Here is a 20478-nt window from a genome sequence, read left to right as displayed (position 1 = left end):
TTTGCTTTTTGGCTTCTGTAGTTCTACTTCTAGCTAAGTGTTCTTGTTAAATTAAATAAGTCAACTCAGGACATGGTTTTTGTGCATAAATGCTCACCCTAACAAAGACTTGATGTTACACTGGGATCTGAACAGTGTAGTCTCTAGCTAGCTAATAATGACTTTCTATTGTCTTAGACCCACGTCTGACCAGTCTTCTCTGGTGTATATCTCACAATACTTTTCATCATGGCAGTAAAACACAGTTTAAAAATCAAAAACTTGGACTGGACTGGTGAAATGGTTCACTAGGTAACAGCACTTGCTATGAAAGCCATGGAAAGATGAAAAGAAAAAACCAGCTCCACAAAGTAGTTTTTAAAAAGAAATTGGGAAAACTGTCGTTATTTCTTAGAAAGGAGGTGATGAGTTACATGTGATTAGAAGGTATTATTTTTATTATGGGTCTATTTCTTTTTATATTTGGTTCCCAGAGGAAAAAGACTAGATATATTACTGTATCTATAGTATAGCTATGCCTCATTATTTATACTTCCCTATAGAGTAGGAGCTACCCTGGATGAACTTGTTTTCTATGTTTTGGGTAGTATTAGAAGAGTCTTACTAGTAATCTTTTATTGATCCTGGAAAAGTAAAAACATGTTTGACCTGAAAAGGGCTGCACCGAACTACATATTCAACCTTCCTCCTGTAATTCCACTAAAATGATGCAAAAAAGGTGTGTAAATTAACAAAAGCACGAGGAGTAAAGCAGTATTCAAGACATATCAACAGACTTTGGGAAGAAAAACAGCATCTGACTTCCAGAATGGAAACAGTTAAACTATGATTCCTACAGGATGAAAGCCAACAAGCAGAAAGCTAGTTTGTATCATAGAAACAGAGAGAGGAGCAGAGACTTCCTTTCTGGAGTGACTGAAACTTTCAGGCTGAACTGCCAGCCCAGATACAACTAAAAGGAGACATGGGAACCACACTGCTGATATGTAGTAAATAAAACTCTGCATGACCACAGAGACTACAATTCCCCTTTTCCCACCACTCTACCCACACAGCTATTATCAGAGAAAAAGATTTCTGTAGCTCAGGAGAAATCAATGCATGAAGAACTTCCTATTGGCTTTTAGTTGCTCACTCTTATATTTTGTACAGATAGCCAAAGATCACCAGAAATTTGGGGAAAGGTTCTTAAGTGAAAGCAAGAATAAAAGATACAAAAAGTAAGGAAATGTGGAGAAAAGAGAGGCAAGGCAGGGAGAATAAAATGTTGATACATTTTTAATTCCTAATCTTAGATACAGAGCTGAGGGAAATCTTAGTATCCAACAAAAGAAGACACACTTTGGGAACTGAAAAGACCCATGTAGCACCAAACACAATCAATGAGAAGTGACCCATAGCAAGCTTATCACTATGAGATTAAATAACACTTGGAGACAAAATAAGATTCCTGAGTTTTCAGAGGGAAAAAAATTCAAGATCATATGTACTTAATAGCAACACTGGGAACAGAAGACAATGGAGCAACAGTTTCAAAATTCTAAACACAAACAACTTACATAGAATTTTAAACCCAGCCAAATGAACAAATGTAAGAATGAAAAGAACAACTTTTCAGACATGTAAAGATTCATATCATTTTCCTTTCGTGTATGCTTCCTAGGTAGGGCTGTATTTGATAATAGAAAGGTATACCAAGTGAAATGAATTCCCAGGACTATAACCCTAACTTGATGGCTAGGCAGTTGGACTGGGAAAGCAAACTAAGACAGATCAAATAAAGGCCTGCTTATTAATTAGCAAGAAACAATTAGACATACCATTAGGAAAACATTTAGCCATTTACCCAGTTGTGTATTTAAATAATTCATACTACAAATTGGACCATCTAATAAGAGATGTGTCTGTCTCAAAAACCACACATTTATTAGAAAATATGATTGTTGTACAAGTGGGGACTACATTTACGGTAACATTATCAAACTATTACATGCCCATGGCATACAATGAGACCTTTTATTAAATGGAAGATTACAGAAACCCTGTAATGAAAGTATCCTTAAGAAAACCCAACAATCAAACTCCAGATGCACTCTGCACATTATCTTGTCTTTTTATTACCAAAAGTGGTATGCTTGTCTTCTTTCCATCAATCAACTACTGACCGAGAAAACACTTTACCTGGTAGTGGAACTGAATGGGCTGTAGTTGGCTATCATTCTGAGTCATCTTCTTAGCTAGGGCTTCTTTCAATGCAAGTGCTTTATTCAATTCAATCAGCTCCTTGGACATCTGAGCTTGACGTAGAGCATGTTGAGTACTGAAAACATCAGAAGACCTGCTGGTATCTGGACTGGTTTCTGCTTGCTGGAAAAAATAATGATTTTGTGATAGCTATTATTGGTTGTCAATTTGACTATATCTGGGATAAACTAAAACCTAAAAATGACTGGGAACACCTGTGAGGGATGTTTTTTGAAGTGGAGGACCCACCACTAATCTGGGCTACACCTTCAGTTGGAAGCCTCTATAAAGGATATGGAAGAGGAAAACTTGCTCTGATTTCTCCTGCACTCACTAGCAAATCCATTCCTTCACTGGCATATACTTTGCCAGGATTCTGACATATACTGAAGACCAGTTGAGACATCCAACCTTATGGACACAACAACTATAGATTCTTGGACTTTCTGTATAGGCAGCCACTGTTGGATTAGGGACCTATCTATCTGTCTGTCTGTCTGTCTGTCTGTCTGTCTGTCTGTCTATCTATCTATCTATCTATCTATCTATCTATCTATCTATCTATCTATCTCTATCATCATTCTATAAGTTCTATTACTGTAGAGAACCCTAATACAGATTTGTAAGAGAAACAAGAAGCTGGAAGATACTACTTCACTCCCCACAGCCATTTTCTCATCAGCAACACATGGGTTCTTTCACTATTAAGGTTATTTACATAATATCTGCTTAAAACACTTGGAATTAACTATGGAGCTTATTCCTTTTCTCATACACTCTCTAATATACATAAGTTTTCTTGCTCTTCCCTATACTGATCTGACAAACAACCCCTACTTTCATTTCTTATCAAGAGGCTCCTAAAAAACAGAGGACACTGGAAATGGCACTTTGGAAATGGAAAAAGAATCATTTATTCTGACACAGCTAACTTTTATTACCTAATTCATTGCCTATCTTGCTTCACTCAGAAGAAGGAAATTACTAATGTGTACTTGTTTCTGGGGTAAGAGGCTGCCTCAAGAAAACCTCTGACCAAACTTTCATTTTTTATTTACTGTATAACCTTCAGTCAAAGTTAAAAACAGATACCTTATCTATCATTGTGATCTGAACACTCAAAGCATTTTCCTTCTTTTGTTTTAGTCCATGGTCATCTCATCCATAGAAAACATATTCAGAAAATATTCTCCTCCAATGCTTTTTTGACACTGTCATAATTTGTTCCTTTCTTTGTTTTAACTTATTGGGTAATTGAAACAGAATACTAGTACCTAACAGAAAATAAGCCAGACTGAAAAATGAAACATCATGGTCCCTCAGAAGGCCTGTTGCTCATTACCAGTTAGATTATTGTATTAGATTATTACAGAGCTTATCCTTGTTTGAGGTTTTATGTCACAGATTTACTCTAAAGATCTCTGGATTTCCAGAGCATTCTATAAAGAATGGTAATAATTACAGATTCTCTTGCAGAACTGAATGATCAGTTATAGGAAGCAACAGTGAGAGGTTCCACACAAATGCATCAATTACTTACAGCGTCTGCTTCCACTGTAGAATCAATGGTTGCAGTCATGCAAGCAACAGCTTCATCCTACAGCAAAAAAAAAATGTTTTAATTTAGGGAAAAAAGTGAAGTCAAATTTACAAAACATTTTTATACTGATTATTTGATTCTTTTAGAAAAGTATATGCAGAGGTTATTTATGATACTGGACTGATTTTGTAGTCACAGATAACCTAATAGTCATGGGTTTCCATTTTCAACCTCTCAGGGACCTTTTGTTTTTCCTAAAGGGTAATTGTGTAGTCTTTGGGGAAAAATAAGATTATGTGGTAAGAGAGCAAAGGTCACTGAGCCAGAATGAAACATATAACCATTCTAACAAGTCAAAATTTAACTTATTTTATAGAGTTACATTTTATTTTTATGCTTTTACCACTGAATCTCTATTAATGTACAAGCCTAGCCACTCCTTGTGGACATACCACGAAAAAACCTCATTAAATAGTGGTAGTGCTTCAGGAAAGTGGACAAAATGAAGAGCTGGCTTTGACTTTTTTTAATGTTTTAAAAAAATGATTTAATATAAATACACGCATACATGAAAGTATATATATTTTCCTCAATATATGTTTTCATTTAAATTAGAAACATGCATGCTTCACATGTCAATCCCAGCTCCCTCTCCCACCCCTCCTCCCTTGTCCCTCCACCAGTCCCCCCAGACCCTCACCCAATCCCCACATCATTCCCCAGGCAGGGTGAGGCCCTCCTTGGGGGGGGAGGATCTCCAGAGTCTGTCATTTCATCCAGGGCAGGGCCTAGGCCCTTCCCCATGTTTGACTTTTATTAATGTCCTAGATTGAGTATGTCAGGAAAAAAATATACTCATAGTCATACAAATGTCCTGTGGTCTCTGTTCCTCACATCATATGAAGGTGCTGTTGGTAGTTTATTAGGAGTGAAAGAATAAGCACCTTGGGAGGTTAAGTTCCCTTGTAGAGAATGGCTAATCCTTTTTGGGCACTGGAACAAACACTTAGAAAGGTAACTGAAAACTACTTATTAGGACGAATTTGTTTATAGATGATCATACGAACAGTTCTTTTCGCAACCCCTGAAATTTACACTTTACTTGACACTGTAACATATACATCACTGCTTCTGCTTCAGTGAGTCTGAAGTCTTAGGAAGTTGGTTTTGTTATCAGGAAGTCATGTGGTAAAAGGGTTCATAGGCGAAAATTGTTGGATGTGAAGGAGTTTAGGGTGAGAATATACAGTATCTGCACAGCGTGTGAAACAACACAAGGTTGCAATCTTAGTACCTTAAAGGTCAGGAAATTAACCTTTATAGAGTGCTGTTTATAAAGAATTTCCCCTTTTCTGTCCAGAAATCTGTAACCAGTGAGGATCAAATAGAACTGAAAGGAAGCTCCCGTGTTCCCACATTTTTTCATCCTCATGTACAGCATTGCAAAGAGTCCAAGTGTAGGGTCCTTCTTTAAAAATGGAGTGCCAATCTAGAATTGTTAGTGGTTACTCTTTCTTCTCTCCTGTGTTCAAATTTCAGTAATATTTATGTAGCTATCATAGATTATGAGAGTTTACAACATTGTCTTCTTTGGGGGCCCCCTGTTTTTTTTAATGTAACTCAGGCAGGCCTAGAACTCATGTGGCTAACCTCAAACTTACTGTCCTGCCCTCATGTCCCAAATTCTAGGATTACAGTAGTCACCACAATAGCCAGCCTGAAGGCTTTTCATGGGCATCTGTAAGAGGATCAGGATGAAACTAGATGGTTTTGGCCCAGTGAAATTTCACAATGCCAATGCTTCGGCTCATGGCTATGGTGCTATGTTTGTATAATCAAAGAATGATTCTGTTCTCACAATTCTAAATGTATAAATATGTAAAAATAGGATTGGTTTCAGTCTACCAAGTCCTATTCTCCCCTTCTACATCCAATCTAAGGCTGTAACTTACATCTTTTAAATAAAAGGTATGATTAATTCAAGGTGACAGGGGATCAAAGACAATGTACGTTGCTTACATTAAACAGTAGAGCCTTCCAAGAAGAAGTATGTGTTTGGAAGAGACATTCAAAATACTTTTTATGGACTCTGTCTTGGAGGAGTGAATATAAACAAAAATAGTACTTGATTCTTCAGGAACTGAAATGACTGCCTGAATTTCCTCATAGGAAAGTTTGCTTAAATTATATTTTAAAGGTACAGCTTGGTACCTAAAGCCCCAGGAGCAAAGTCCAGGAACAATGGTTGCCTTCATAACTGAAAATGGGGTGTTCACCTGTCACTTAAAATAAAAATAGCTTTAATTCAGAATGAAGGGCACATGTACTTACATTTGAAACATTTTACTTTCACTGCTGCGAGTCTTAATAAAAGTCATGGGGCTACATTGTTGTGTATTTAAAAAATATGTAACTGGGAGGGTCTGCAGACAATAGAGAAGGAAAACTCTGACTCAGAAGTCCAGCAGGAGCCTTGGATAAGAGGGTTTACTCTGCTTAACTATGATGGTGGAGGGAAGCCAAGAACTTTATCAGCTTGTGGCAATCTTTAGTACTTGCCTACTGTGTGTGCCAAGTGCATTTTAGTGGCAGACAACAATTCTAGCGTTCTTCTGAGCCAGTCACTACTAAGAACGGCTTATAGGCATACCAGGCAGCAGCAACATTACCAGATCTTCATTGAGGATGGTTTATTAAGTTCATTCCATGGGCTTGCTTCATCTTTCATGAGATTCAGATCTCAAAAGTGACTTCCAAGTATAAAATCCTTTAAAGTCAGTGTGGTCATGAACACTGTTGCCCCGCACCCTTAGTTTCAGAGGCTATGAATTTTAGCTCTAGTAGGCTTCTGTACCCTATTTTATCATAATTCTGAAGCAAATCACAAGGTTTTCTTATATAGAATGTTTCAGCTATATGTAAACCTAATTAGAAGTGGTAGTATTTATCTTTGTGGTAGTCATTCTCTAGCAAGTAATGCAAATATTCCCATTTTGTAAATTTCAAATACTCTGAGCTTTTGGAAATCATTTGTCTTGCCTCAAGAAATGTTTATATGCAAATGTATAAAGGTTGAGACTGATGTTGAGAGGTTTCCCAGTGTCCATTCTCTTCAATCCTTTGCTGTCATTTCTGCCAGTGATCATAAACCATAAAGTTTGAGTAAAGCCATATTAAAGATTTATTCTTTTTTATTTTATGTGACTATTTGCCTGCACATTATGTATGTGTACCATGTGCATGCCTGGTGCCAGCAGAAGCCATCAGATACCCTAAAACTGGGAACCAAACATGGGTCCTTTGTAGGAGCAATGAGTATTCTTTAATAGGTGGCCATCTCTCTAGCTCCTAAATAAAACAAAATATTGTCACTATGTAGTATGGAGTACCTTGGAACTTGTCATGTAGACCAGGTTGCCATTGAATTCATTGAGATCCAATAGTCTCTGCCTCCCAAGTACTGGAATAAACTCAAAAATTTCTTTTCTTTTGGAAATTATTGTAAAATTATACAATTTCTCTCCTCCCTTTCCTCCCTGCAAACCCTGCCATATAGCTCCCTTTCAAATTCATGACCTCTTTTTTCATTGATTATTTACTTGCATATATGTATATGTAGACATATATATATATATATATATATATTTCTGTATATAACATGCTCATTTGTGGGATATTAATATACTGTGTGAAGATGTGCTGCAGTGATTGGTATAATAAAAAGCTGAATAGCCAATAGCTAGGCAGACAGGATAGGTGGGATTTCTGAGGAGAGAAAGGAAGAGAAGGAATCCAGGCATGCAGTAGGTGACAGGGAGATACTGAAGAGGTTGGACATACAATACAGAGTAGAGGTAACCAAGCCACATGGCAGAACATAGATTAATAAAAATGGGATAATTTAAGGTATAAGAGGTAGTGAGACAAGCCTAAGCTAATTAAATTTCATAATTAAATCAGAAGTCTTGCTGGGCCGTGGCGGCACAGCTGGGCAGTGGTGGCACACACCTTTAATCCCAGCACCCAGGAGGCAGAGGCAGGTGGATCGAGGCCAGCCTGGTCTACAGAGCGAGTTCCAGGACAGCCTCCAAAACAATACAGAGAAACCCTGTCTCAAAAAACCAAAAAGAAATCTCTGTGTTATTATTTGTGGGCTGGCAGTACCAACAAGAAAGTACTATTCCACTTCTCAGTCTCCATGTTACTTGAATATATGCTTTCATGGCTAATCATTTGGTATTGGACAAGCAATTGGTGTGCTTTTCCTTGGGCAAGACTATTTCTCCCACTCCAGAAATTCCTTAGTTGCCTATAGTTCTCTGTGTAGAGTTGAGGCCTCCTAGGCTTTCTTCAACCCTCTTCAAGGAAACTTCTCTTTTGAAAAGAGGTCCAGGCTGGACCGACAGCCTCCAAAACAATACAGAGAAACCCTGTCTCGTAAAACCAAAAAAAAAAAAAAAAGAGGTCATTACAGAAAATTATGACCAATCAAAATGCAGAGTTGTGGAGGCCAATCTCAATGGATTCATTTACAAAACAACTCCTGCATGCAAAGCTCAGGGAACACTGTAGAAGAGGACATGGAAAGCTTGTAAGAACCAGAGGATTGGGGAGTTTGATGTGAGACTATGTCTGCTAGGAATGGAAGAAGCTACACCGATAAAGTCTCAATAAAAGTAATTAGACAACTTCCAGAAAGGGATTGCATCAGCATGCTGCCAAGGAAGGGACATGAAAATTGGAGCAACCAAGAGTTTCACACCAGTTCACAACACAAGGATACCACACACAAACACACACACACACACACACACACACACACACACACACACACACACACACCCCTTTTTTCTTTTCACCCTATATAGCTTCAATCTTTGGGAAGTTATGTGGTGTTTAAGTCCTCCCCATAAGTGCTTAAACTGAAATAATGTCTTTAGCCTTAACCTAAGTCACTTAGGACTATTTCTTTCTGGCAGTAATACATTTAGTAAGGGTACATAAGTAGAAAGTGGCAGAGCAGGTTCTAAGTCAGAGTATTCCTGACTCTGCAACTTAAGTTCTCTGTTACTGTGCACTGTTTCTTAGATAAGTAAATCACAGTTTTGATCGTAATTTTCTATAGCATCTCTCATTCTAAAACATGGTCTAACGTTTTTAGAGATGTTTACTTACTTATTTTAGAACTGACCACCATAACCTAATAATACCACATTTTTTCATTTACTCTTTAAATTTCTTGGATGATTTTTTTTGAGACAGAGTTTCTCTGTGTAACAGCTCTGACTGTCCTAGAAATCATTTTATAGACCAGGCTGGCCTTGAACTCACAGAGATCCTCCTGCCTCTCCCTCTAGAGTGCTAGTATTAAGGGCATGCACCACCACTACCAGGCTCTCTTGGATGATTTTGTCATAACATACTGAAAACTCTAGAAAAAACAAACTGGCAAGACCAGAGACGGGAAATTCACTGTTCTAGGAGAATATAAACCTATTCCTAAGAGGCAGGAATTTCTATCAGGCAGTTACAAATTTATTTATGCTACAGAATAATAAATTGAAGAATGTAAATGGAAAACACCCTAAACACAGACTCTTAAAATAGGACCTCCATCCATAAAACACATCTACAATAAGACCTCTGCTGTGTGTGTGTGTGTGTGTGTGTGTGTGAGAGAGAGAGAGAGAGAGAGAGAGAGAGAGAGAGAGAGAGAGAGAGAGAGAGAGAGAGAGAGAGAGAGAGAGAGAGGAGAGAGAGAAGCATGTCTTAATCTCATATCTATTGTGATGATAGGATTATAGGTCTGCGCTGTCACAGCTTCGTATAATACAGAAATGTGTGTGTGTGTATAAATATATATATATATTAATGTTCAGATCATATTCAATGTTTCATGATGTCTGTCTTCAAAGAGTTCAGTTTAGCTATTCCAGGAAAAGTTCACGGACTTAGAAATGTGTATATACCTCAAAAAATGAAAATGAATGAAAGTGACAGGCCTCTTACAGTACACCTACTTACTTGGCTTACAGATAGCTGAGTAATCACTTGTTGTAGATTGCAAATTATCTCTATGTTTTCTTTTAATTCCTGGTCTTCCAGTGTCTCTACTAGCTTTTGAAGATCCACTTTACAACTAAAAATTCAAGCAAAAGAACACAAGGGTTAATCATACCGCAAAGGCCAGATTACATATGGAGATAGTTTAAGTTTTTAAGAAATATCTCACTGAAAACTTACGCTGCATGCTGCCTGAGTTCTTCTAGCTTGGCATTCATTTTCTCATTTGCTTGCTCCGTCTGCAACAAAAACCCAGGAGATCATCAGTTAAAGCACCTGACAGCTTCAGCTACTTATGCTCTCTCCTCTACTCTGTGGATGAAAACCTAGGTAGAGAGCTGCCTCTTTTCCTGTAATAGAGTACTTGGTGGATTTTGGTTATATATTAGGAATGGTGGTTTTTAGCCTTCATGAAAACTAATCCTAAAGTTAACACGAGGTACTAAAACCAACAGCTAAGCAGCTGGATTTTATGCTTGCCATGAAGCTCGGGCTATGGGGTAGAGTGTGAAGCCTTGATTCCAGAAAGAACTTTGCAAGTTGAGGAAAAACAGTATTTCCTGGCATGTCACCCCCTGCTGTTTCAACTGCCTCCTACACTGTACTTTTCAATTTACTTTATCTTTCATGTATATGAGTGTTCTGCCTGCATGTATGTGTGCACATCATGTGTGTGCCGTGATTAGAGAGGCCTCAACAGAGCCTTGCTGAGATTGGAGTTACAGAAAGTTGTGAACCACCAGGATCTCTGCAAGAGCAACAACTACTCTTAACTGTTGAGTCAACTCTCTGGCTCAGCATTTAGAGAAGCAGTTCTCAACCTGTGGGTAGAAACCCTTTTGAGGGTTGAATGACCCTTTCACAGAGGTTGCATATCAGATATTTACATTAAAATTCTTAACAGTAGCAAAATTACAGTTAAGAAGTAACAATAAAAGTAAGCTTATGGTTGGGGTCACCATAACGTGAGGAACTGTATTAAAGGGTAGTAACATTAGGAAGGTAGAGAACTATTGCTTTAGAACATTTTAAAAAAACATATCAATTTGAGCTGAGAGTTTAAAAAATTACACTGTCTGATATGGTAGGCTATTTTTAATAAGAGGAAGAATGAAAAAAGTAAGGCACAAGAATAATGTAAGTGAAAAATAAATGACAAAAGGCATCTATGTTTTAGGAAGAATGATTATTTCAATCACAGAACTCACGAGAACCTGGATGCTGCAACAGATTTGGCAAACACAGCTCTGACAGGATATAAAACAATACACTTATCAGGAAGCCATTGTAATAACCTTAGAAAGGTCATATAGGTATGTGACTAGCATAACAAGTATCATCTATGTGTCAGCCATGCTCACATACATACCAAACATAGCTATTCTAAAGATATAAAATTTGGCACTGGAATAAAAAGTAAAACTCTCTTAGATCCCACTAGCACCTTTTGCTAGTAGAGGACAATATAATGGCCATAGGATTTGGCTATTTCTAAAGAAGACTCTTTGGAGCTTCCTTCTCCTTAACTAGAGAACACTCATGCATCAAGTGTTTACATTACAGAGGTGCAGTTACATTTTGGTAGAAACTGTTTCACTTCTGGCAATAGTTGTACAATCTAAGATTTGAATTGTACTTAGGCTAGTAGGAAAACTGTACTAAGAGAGCCAGCATGCATTAATCTAAGCGATTATAATCAGACAGACAAGTAGGATTTCAAAGTGGTGAAATAAGTCACGTAGCAAACTACTTATTTGGAAATTAACCATATGGAAAATTAATTCAAATGATTTCCCCAGCTGTTATATTTCACCATGGCAGCTGTTAAGATGGAATATGAAATGTGAGAGCATTGGGGAAGGGAGTGAGAGAATTTAGAGCTTAATGAAGAACAGTTACTTGGCATATGTGGAATATTCCTTTACTACAATTCTTGGGACCAGAAAGTGCTTCAGGTTTCAAATGCTTTGCAGATTTGGGAATATTTGCATATCTGATGAGATATCTCAAGGATAAGACCCAAGTCTAAACATGAAACTCATTATGCCTCTATCACACACATTTTGTAAACATAGTCTGAGAGTGGACACGTACTTAAGACATTGTCTCCTGTAGGCCAAGCAGGCTTCAAACTCATAATGTAGCTGTAGCTCTAATCCTTAGCTCTCTACATGCTAAGTGCTGGGATGACAGGAGTACAGGAACCCTACTAACTGAGCCATTATCTTCCCCACTCCAACTTTATACAATATTTTCACTACAAGTTCTTCAACTTTTCTTTAATTTTGACCTATCACATAAGGTAAGAGGAGAACTTTCCATGATAGTGACATCATGTCAGTGCTAGAAGAGTTCAATTTTGAAGCACTTCTGATTTTGGATTAGAGACACTCGCTCAAGCTGCATTGTTGATAACAATTAGGCAGGATTTGTGGTTATACAGGGATTTGCTTCTTTCTTTTGGGGCATTTTATGACAACTCTTTTAAAATGGGATTGGTGTAGATTCATTGCAACATGCTGTATGAATTTCTTTTACAATAAGAATCATGTTAAATATTTTAGAGACTGAAGTTAATAAACGTTCAGAGTGTTGGTATTTGAATTTTGGGGCCTCACCAAAATGATCCTCTCTAACATCTGGGCTGTCTGACCAGCTGCCTCACTTAGACCACGACTTAATTTTTCATTCTCTTCCACCAGAGACTGATTCTTCTCCATCAGGGACTGTAGATTTTCTGATGGTTCCACACTAAAACGAAGAAAGTACAATTTTAGAAAAATACGTTTGATGGCCTGATTAGGGTAAAACTATATTACAAAACACCAAGGAAAGTGCCCAACCCCTATTTATTCTCCCAGGTTTGCAGTATATGAATGGATAGATTAAAAAACACTCAAGTACTTAATAATTTGAAAGAAGTAACAATTCAGAACTACACTGTAATAAGCACAAATAACTTCTTTTGTTTTTTTTTGAAACAGGGTGTCTCTGTGTAGCCCTAGCTGTCCTGGAACTCACTCTTTAAACCAGCCCGGCCTTTAACTCACAGAGCTCCACTTTCCTCGGCCTCATGAGTACTGGGATTAAAGGAGTGTGCACCACCACTGCCTGATTTCATGATTAACTTTTGTCATGGATCATAGTATAGGATTTTTCCATTGGTGTCATGTAGTTTAAAATGTGAAAGCTAACTATCTAAAATTCACATCCTCCCATTCTTCCTACCCTTGACCCCTCCTTAAGACTTAAAGGGGTTGTGCAGATGACTCAGTGAATAAATGCTTGCTCTTCAAGCACAGTGACCCAAGTTTGGAACCTCAGCACCCTTGTAAAAAAAAAAGCAAGGCATAGCTGAATATGGCTGTGATTCTAGTGCTAAGAGGCAGAAACAGGTAGACTCTGGATCTCACTGGTAGCTAGTCTAGTCAATCAATGAATTCCACGTTTGGTGAAAAAATGCTGTCACAAAAAGTTGAGAGGGGCTGGGCAGGTGGCTCAGTGATTAAGTGAGCACGGTGCTCTTGCAGAGGACAGCAGTTTAGATCCCAGAATCTACATCAGGCACCTCACAACCAACTACCTGAAACTCTAGTTTCAAGGAAACCAATGCCCTCCTTCAGTGTCCAGTGCACCAGCACTCACATGCACAAACACATACACAATTACACATAAGGAAAAATAATGAAACTAAGCTGAGAAATAGGTGGAGTGCTTATAGAAGAAGGTACCTGATGCTAACCTCTTACTTCCACACATGCATGCATGCGTTTCTGTACTTGTGCAAACATGCATACGCATGCACACACACACACACACACACACACACACACACACACACACACACAGAGAGAGAGAGAAAGTAGTGCTCAGAGAGCAGCTGTTCACAATCTCAGTGAAGGACATAAATGATTTCAGGAATACAACCCAAGCCCTCTCACCCAGCCTTAGATCCCCATCAATCTCTAGAGAGCTTAACTCTCAGCTTGCTCTTTATCAAAAAGTTAATAGCAAGGCCACAGGATAAGGTTTCATATGACACTGTTAAGAGTTCACCAAGACTCTTAAGAAGGAATGTTTTAATTCCCAAGAATAGTTTCAAAAACAAAACTATTAACATGCGTGGCATAATTTTATAGTGCTGTTTTTTATTCCCTTATCATTAAATTGAAAACTTCCATGTGACTCATGTAAACCAAGAAGCTTCAAAGTAATGATACTTCTAATTCAATATTTTTTTCTAAAATATTTCCCTATGTGGAGAAATCCTACTTAAGTGAAGTGTTCATTTTTCTAAGAAAAATTTAGTACTTATGAGAAGGTTCTTCACTGTAATTTGAGATTAATGCCAGAATATTTAAATGCTACTTGAATACCATGTGCTAGGCTCTATAGTAAATATTTATGTATATTAAACATTTCATTCTCACAATAGCCCCATTAAGAAGGTTCTTTTTTGATCCTCATTTCACGGTTGAAGAAACTGAAATACAAAGAGGTTAAATAAGTCAAGATCAAAGAACTACGGGGATTTGAAGTCAGCATTCTAGTTTCAGAGGCCACATCAACTACTGTGCCAAGTGTACACTGTGAATATGTATTACTCTCCTTGTCTAATGAAGAACTGACTGGCCTAGAGCTGGGCAGGAAGATACTGGGTAAGTTAGTCAGACTAGGAGAATTCAGGGATGAAGGAGGGCAGAATCACGGAGGGTTGCAAGGAGATGCAGAGAGAGCAAGACGTGGTGGAGGACAGTAAAGCCTTGAGTCACATGGCAATGCGTAGATTAATAGAAATAGTGAATTTAAGTTGTAAGAGCAGTTAGTAATAAACTTGAGCTATCAGTAGAGCATTTGTAATTAATATTAAGTCTTCATGTCAGTTATTTGGGAAGTGACTAGACAGAAACTTATACCATCAGGCAGTGAAGATCCACAAAAAACCTGAGAAAATTTTAAAAAGGTTCTAAATACACAAAAAGGAGCCAAACTTGGCTTCCTAGTCTCCTGTCTCTTAGGCTAGCCACAATACAGAGACTCTCCCAGTCCCTGCCTGCGGACTTGAGCTGTCAGCCTGAGCCCTGCCAGTACACCATGAGCTTAGCCACACAGCAGGTTCCTGCATAGAGAGAGGCATCTTTCAACCACTACCTGTGGCCTTGAGCTGCCTGTATGGCATGTGTACTGTTTTGCTCATGCAAGAAAAGATTACCTTTAAACGGAATACAGTATGTTTAAAAATATACATATGCTTAAGAGAGAAAAAAGAAGGTATAAAAAAGTATAACAAGTAAAACAGGTATGAAAAATAGTTTTAAAATAATAAAATAAAGTCCTTAAAAGGGAATAAAGTAATGACAAATAAGCCATGTAAAAATGGAAAATACACAGAGAGTCTAGATTCTGTATATTATTGTGTTGTCTTTAGATTTTGTGATTGCTAATAAAGAAATAACAGGGGCTAAGACACATTTGATTATGAAAGCTGCTAGATTAAACCAACCCAGATATTTTAAAAATGCCTTGACTTCAAAATTTAAGTCAAAAGATATGTTACTTTGTAGAAGAGGTTATGTTTTTATTTCCACAGGAAATGAGAAGCTGTAGGTTAAAGAAAATCATATTTCATTGGGGAAGATCCCCGAAATCCTGGCTATAGACCTAAGAAAAGTAAACCTGGAAGAACTACAAGACACATAATGTATATTTTGCATGTTTAAACATAAAGCAAAAATCACCCTTAATTGACTTGTACTCACCACATATTTCATACTTATAATGTACACATTATATTCAAAAGCTTATGTATTTCAGAACAAGAGAACCAGACACCAATAAAAACAGATGATCCACCATCTCAGATCACCTCTGTTACAGTCTCCTAAAAATTCTGCATCTAGAACAGCTTCAAGATTGCTGGCTGATGGTCCAGCCTTACAAGCTATTCCAGTCAAGAGCTAACAATTATCCTGATTTTCTCAAGATTCCCCAAAGATGTCAGCACTCACAAACAACATAAGTAGTCTAGGGAACAATGCCCACATTCCCCCGAAATGGGCTATGTTTATTATCATTTAAGGGGGGGCTTGGTGTAACACAAAAAAAATAAAAAGACCCAGAGACTGATATTGGGGTTCAAGCTTTAAGGTGAATATCAGAAAAGCAAAGCAGCGAAGTCACTGGCTCTTACCACTACCTCAGCTGAAAGGGCTGATCGCGGCTCCACCAAACCTCAGACTGCTATGCTTTCTTCAATGTGGCTGGAGAACCCTGAGATTTCAATGTCTTCCTATCCTCAGTGTGGCTAGAGAATAAATTCCACCTATCTTCAGCATGGCTGGAGAATGAATGCCTCCTATCCTCAATGTGGCTGGAGAATGAATGTTCAATAATGAGACCTTGCTCCTGTCTTATATACCTCACTAATGCTGCGATCATCTTTGTGTGAGCTGTTTCTCTTCAGGACTGATCAATCTTAGGTAGATCCGTCTACCTCTTAATACTGAATCCTAGGATTAAACGAGTGTAACACCACCTCCCAACTTCTAGCTGCTGGGATTACAGGTATGTATCACCACTGCCTTATCTTTATAGCTTAAAGCTGACTTTGCTTTGTGAATCCTCAGGCAAGCTTTAATAAATCATAAATAATATATCACTACAGGTTGGTTACAAGCTGTTATTGGAAATGGTCAGGAAAAAAGCTTAACAAAGGAAATTAGATGCAAGGATTTCTTTCTGAAAAGAAAAAGGCGGGATACAGAAATGATAGAAAGGGTAGATTATTGAATCTACTTTTAAACTAAAAAGAAACAACTACTAATTTCAAAATAGTTTACACTGGTATGGATTTTTGTATAGTGATACAAATTGAAAGTTAATTTTGTTATACTGCATGTATATTTCTACTCTTTTTTGGGGTATTATGTTTATGCAGTTTATTTAAAATGTAATATATAACTAAGAAATACAGACTAATAGCCATCTATAATAGTCAAACTTATAGCCATATAGGTGTTTTCAAGGTCATACATGGATACATTTAGATAGGAAGGTGGTCTTCAAACACTTCAAAGATCTACAGAATATGGCATTTAATATATTTAATAACCTAAGGCTTTTCATGACAGCACCAATCTACTCCATAAAAGGATGATGGGCACTGAAGAACCTCTGTATGGAGTTTGCCTTATAGCAAAAGCTGGACATAAAACTGCCCTTGCCTAAATTGCTGACAGTATACTGTCCAAACTGGACCAGAAGGATACAAGAAAAAAAAAAAGGCAATTGCCAAACTTTGCCAAGACAAGGTAGGACAGGCCTTCAGAATTTCCTGCTTCTCAGAAAAGTCTATCAGATATCCTAGGCCCATGTGCCAAAGTTAGATGCCCCAATGTTATAGAAGAACCTAAGGTGATTGTCCAGATAGCCAGATGTCCCTGTCATTAGTAACATTTCACCCTTCTGGGGTCTTTGATGGAGTTGAAGGCTATACTGTTATAATTATTTTCCTTATTTATGATGAAAAGGTAAATTAGAGGTAAAACTTTAGATTCACCAAAAGAAGGTAGACAATTGAGTATTTTCTCTAATTTTGGCAAAAACAAATGTACTGGATATTATAACTGTACTTTTTACTAGATAATTGTTTTTGTTATATATATATATATATAGCTTTACTATGTTAAAGTTAAAACCTTCCTTTTAAACTAGACAAAAGGGGGAGATGATGTGGAATAATCCTTCTGTATACTGTGAATATGTATTACTCTCATTGATTAATAAAGAACTGACTGGCTTTGGCTGGGCAGGAAGAGATTGGGCTTGATAGCCAAACTAGGAAAATTATGGGATGAAGAAGCACAGAGCCAGGGAGAGTCATCAGGAGACAAAGAGAGAGCAAGACATGCTAGAGGACAGTTTGCCTGAAAATCAGAGTACGCTAGTTTAGCCACACACCTAAGTTAGCCATATTGAAGAAAGGCAGTGGTGGTCACACCTTTAATTTCAACACTTGGGAGGCAGAGGCCGATAGATGGATGTCTGTGAGTTCAAAACTACCCTGGCTACACACACACACACACACCAAACAAACAAACAAAAAACAAAACAAAACCCAAACAACAATAACAAAAAACCCGTAAACCAAGAGAAAAAATAAAAGACTAGTGATAAATTAGAAATATTTGTAACACTAGGGACTAATATAATATGCAAAGAACTCATTTAAAAATGCAGGCCCAAATTAGGGTTTGCTATCATTTAAGAAGTATGAAAATAAGTGTTAGTGAGAAGATGAAGAAACTGGAAGCTTTGTCTACTACTGGAAATTCTGCATTCTTACATACAGTATGGTAGTTTATAAACACTATGGTAGTTTAGTTACAAAACTAAATGTAGAATTAATACATGATTTAGCTACTTTTTAAATTTTCTTTATAATTTATTCTTTTAAATTTCATTTTACATTCCAACCACTGTTCTCCCTCTTGACCCCACCCCTGCTTCCTCCCAGCCCATCACCAATCCACTCATCCTCATGGGTAATTATAGGTATATACTCAAGGGAATTGAAAGCAATGGTACACCTGCTGTTTGAGCTCATTAGTTGGTCAGAGCTGCAGGAAAGGGACCAAGGTTAAGTGTTTTGGAAATGGATGAACCAACTGCTACAAGTAGAAACATAGGTGAGACTTCCTTTCCTCCCTAGGCTGGGTCTGAGGCTTTGAAATTGGGAAGAGAAGTAATAAACTACCAGGAAAGGCAGTACTAGTATCTGTTTCTTGTCTGATCATTTCTCTCCTGGGTGATATCTGATATTGGATCTTGAGGCTGATGGGAACATGGAGTTCTACTTGAGTTGTTTGTGACAATTTGATGCTGGGGGTTTCTCAGTCCCTGGGACAGGCTCTAGATTAGGTTCTAAGGGTAGGCCTGAAGGCTGCCCATCCAGAAGTTTGTCAATTTGTACTGTAGCACTTTCTACTTTTGGGAGTGGTGAGCTCATCTTTGCAAGTGAACTATGCTGTTAACTTACACAACTGATGAGCTACTGTACAGGCACAAAAATGTGTACATTTATCCTTATGTTTCCCTGATTTTCTACTCAGTCCCATGTCATCAGGCTGTGCAGTTTCCCCTATATTCCCTGATCCCTGTGATGTCATGCTTGAATGGCCTTCCTAGAAACATCTTGAAATACTAGGAAAGATGGATTTCTTTTTCCCCTCTTAGAATCAGTCTTGGGAATTCTCTATGTCATTATGTGCTAACTTGGGAGAAGTGGTAACACGGTCAAAATGAAACTTTTCCTCTTATTCTCATATCCATTCAGATTTTTCTTGACACAGGGTCTGACTGCATAGTCCTGGCTGACCTGGAACCCACAGAGCTACATAGCCTAGGCTGTCCTGGAACTCAACAGATCTCCACCTGCCTCCATCTCCCAAGTGCTTGAATTAAGGGCCTGTACTAACATGCCTGCACTCCATGCATACTTTGAATTTCCAGTTCCATGGATCATGCCAGGAAACTCAGGCTTATATCTTATGGGGGTTCTCATTAACATAGTTTTGTTTGTGGACAGTTGTTAGGTGAGCCTTCTGTAAGGAAATCTAAAGTCTAGGGACTTCTATGTGCACATCACTAAGCACATTTTTTAAGTTAATCAGTTAATAAACATATGGTTTATTTCTACTTTTAGCTATTGTGAATAGTGCCACTATGAGCATAGTTGTGAAAATATCTCTTTGAGAGCCCACTTTCAATTCCTATGGATATATACCCAGAAGTGGAATTGCTGGGTCATATAATAGGCCAATTTTTAATTTTTTTAAATTTCCATATTTTTCTATAGTTGAAATAATATCTTACAATGGAGTACACAGGGGCTCCATTCCATTCCTCTTATTTTTCCAAATACTTTGTGTGTATGCATGTGTGAGTGTTAACAGGTCTCATCCTAAAATGTATGAAATAATAATTCATTAGTATTTTCATTTGCATTCTCTGCTCTATTTTTGCAAAAGTCTTGACTCTTAGATCCATTAGAATATTTTTTTTTGGTTTTTCGAGACAGGGTTTCTCTGTAGCTTTGGAGGCTGTCCTGGAACTCACTTTGTAGACCAGGCTGGCCTCGAACTCACAGAGATCCGCCTGCCTCTGTCTCCTGAGTGCTGGGATTAAAGGTGTGCGCCATCAACGCCCGGCTAGAATATTTTATATACGCAAATAAACAACAAGTAAAATCAATATGTAGGGGAAACCCAAATGAAATTCAAATAAGGGTTACTCTATGCCGGAAAAAAAGAAAAAAAATGCCAAATACATGTTAAGATATAGCTCATGAAAATGTTTCTCATAGGCACAAGGATTAGTGTTTCTGTTCTGGTTAGTTTTATGTCAACTTGACACAAGCTAAAGTCATCTGAGAGGAGGGAGCCTCAATTGAGAAAATGCCTCTATAAGACTGGGCTCTATGCATGCTATAGGGCATTTTCATAATTAGTGGTTAATGGAGGCAGGTCACGGTAGGTGGTGCCATCCCTGGAATGGTGAACCTGGGTTCTATAAGAAAGCAGGCTGAGCAAGCCATGAGGAGCAAGTCAGTAAGCAGCACACCTCTGTGGCCT

The 20478-nt window shown here is 37.9% G+C and overlaps 1 protein-coding gene across 2 annotated transcripts in view; it reads right to left on the bottom strand.

The window, feature by feature from the left end:
• The window catches only part of Kif4a (kinesin family member 4A), a 99253-nt gene that overhangs the window by 31045 nt on the left and 47730 nt on the right, over positions 1–20478 (bottom strand). For both annotated transcript variants that reach the window (XM_040744242.1, XM_040744243.1), the window contains exons 11-15: positions 12466–12598; positions 10028–10086; positions 9809–9923; positions 3785–3841; positions 2182–2367 (exon numbers count right to left, since the gene is read on the bottom strand). In XM_040744242.1, coding sequence (XP_040600176.1) covers positions 2182–2367; positions 3785–3841; positions 9809–9923; positions 10028–10086; positions 12466–12598 — 550 coding nt within the window. The remainder of the gene's footprint in view (positions 1–2181; positions 2368–3784; positions 3842–9808; positions 9924–10027; positions 10087–12465; positions 12599–20478) is intronic.

Source organism: Mesocricetus auratus, unplaced genomic scaffold (assembly GCF_017639785.1).
Source record: "Mesocricetus auratus isolate SY011 unplaced genomic scaffold, BCM_Maur_2.0 Super-Scaffold_100003, whole genome shotgun sequence".
NCBI classification, from domain to species: Eukaryota; Metazoa; Chordata; class Mammalia; order Rodentia; family Cricetidae; genus Mesocricetus; species Mesocricetus auratus.
This window is presented reverse-complemented; position numbering and strand designations above follow the sequence as displayed.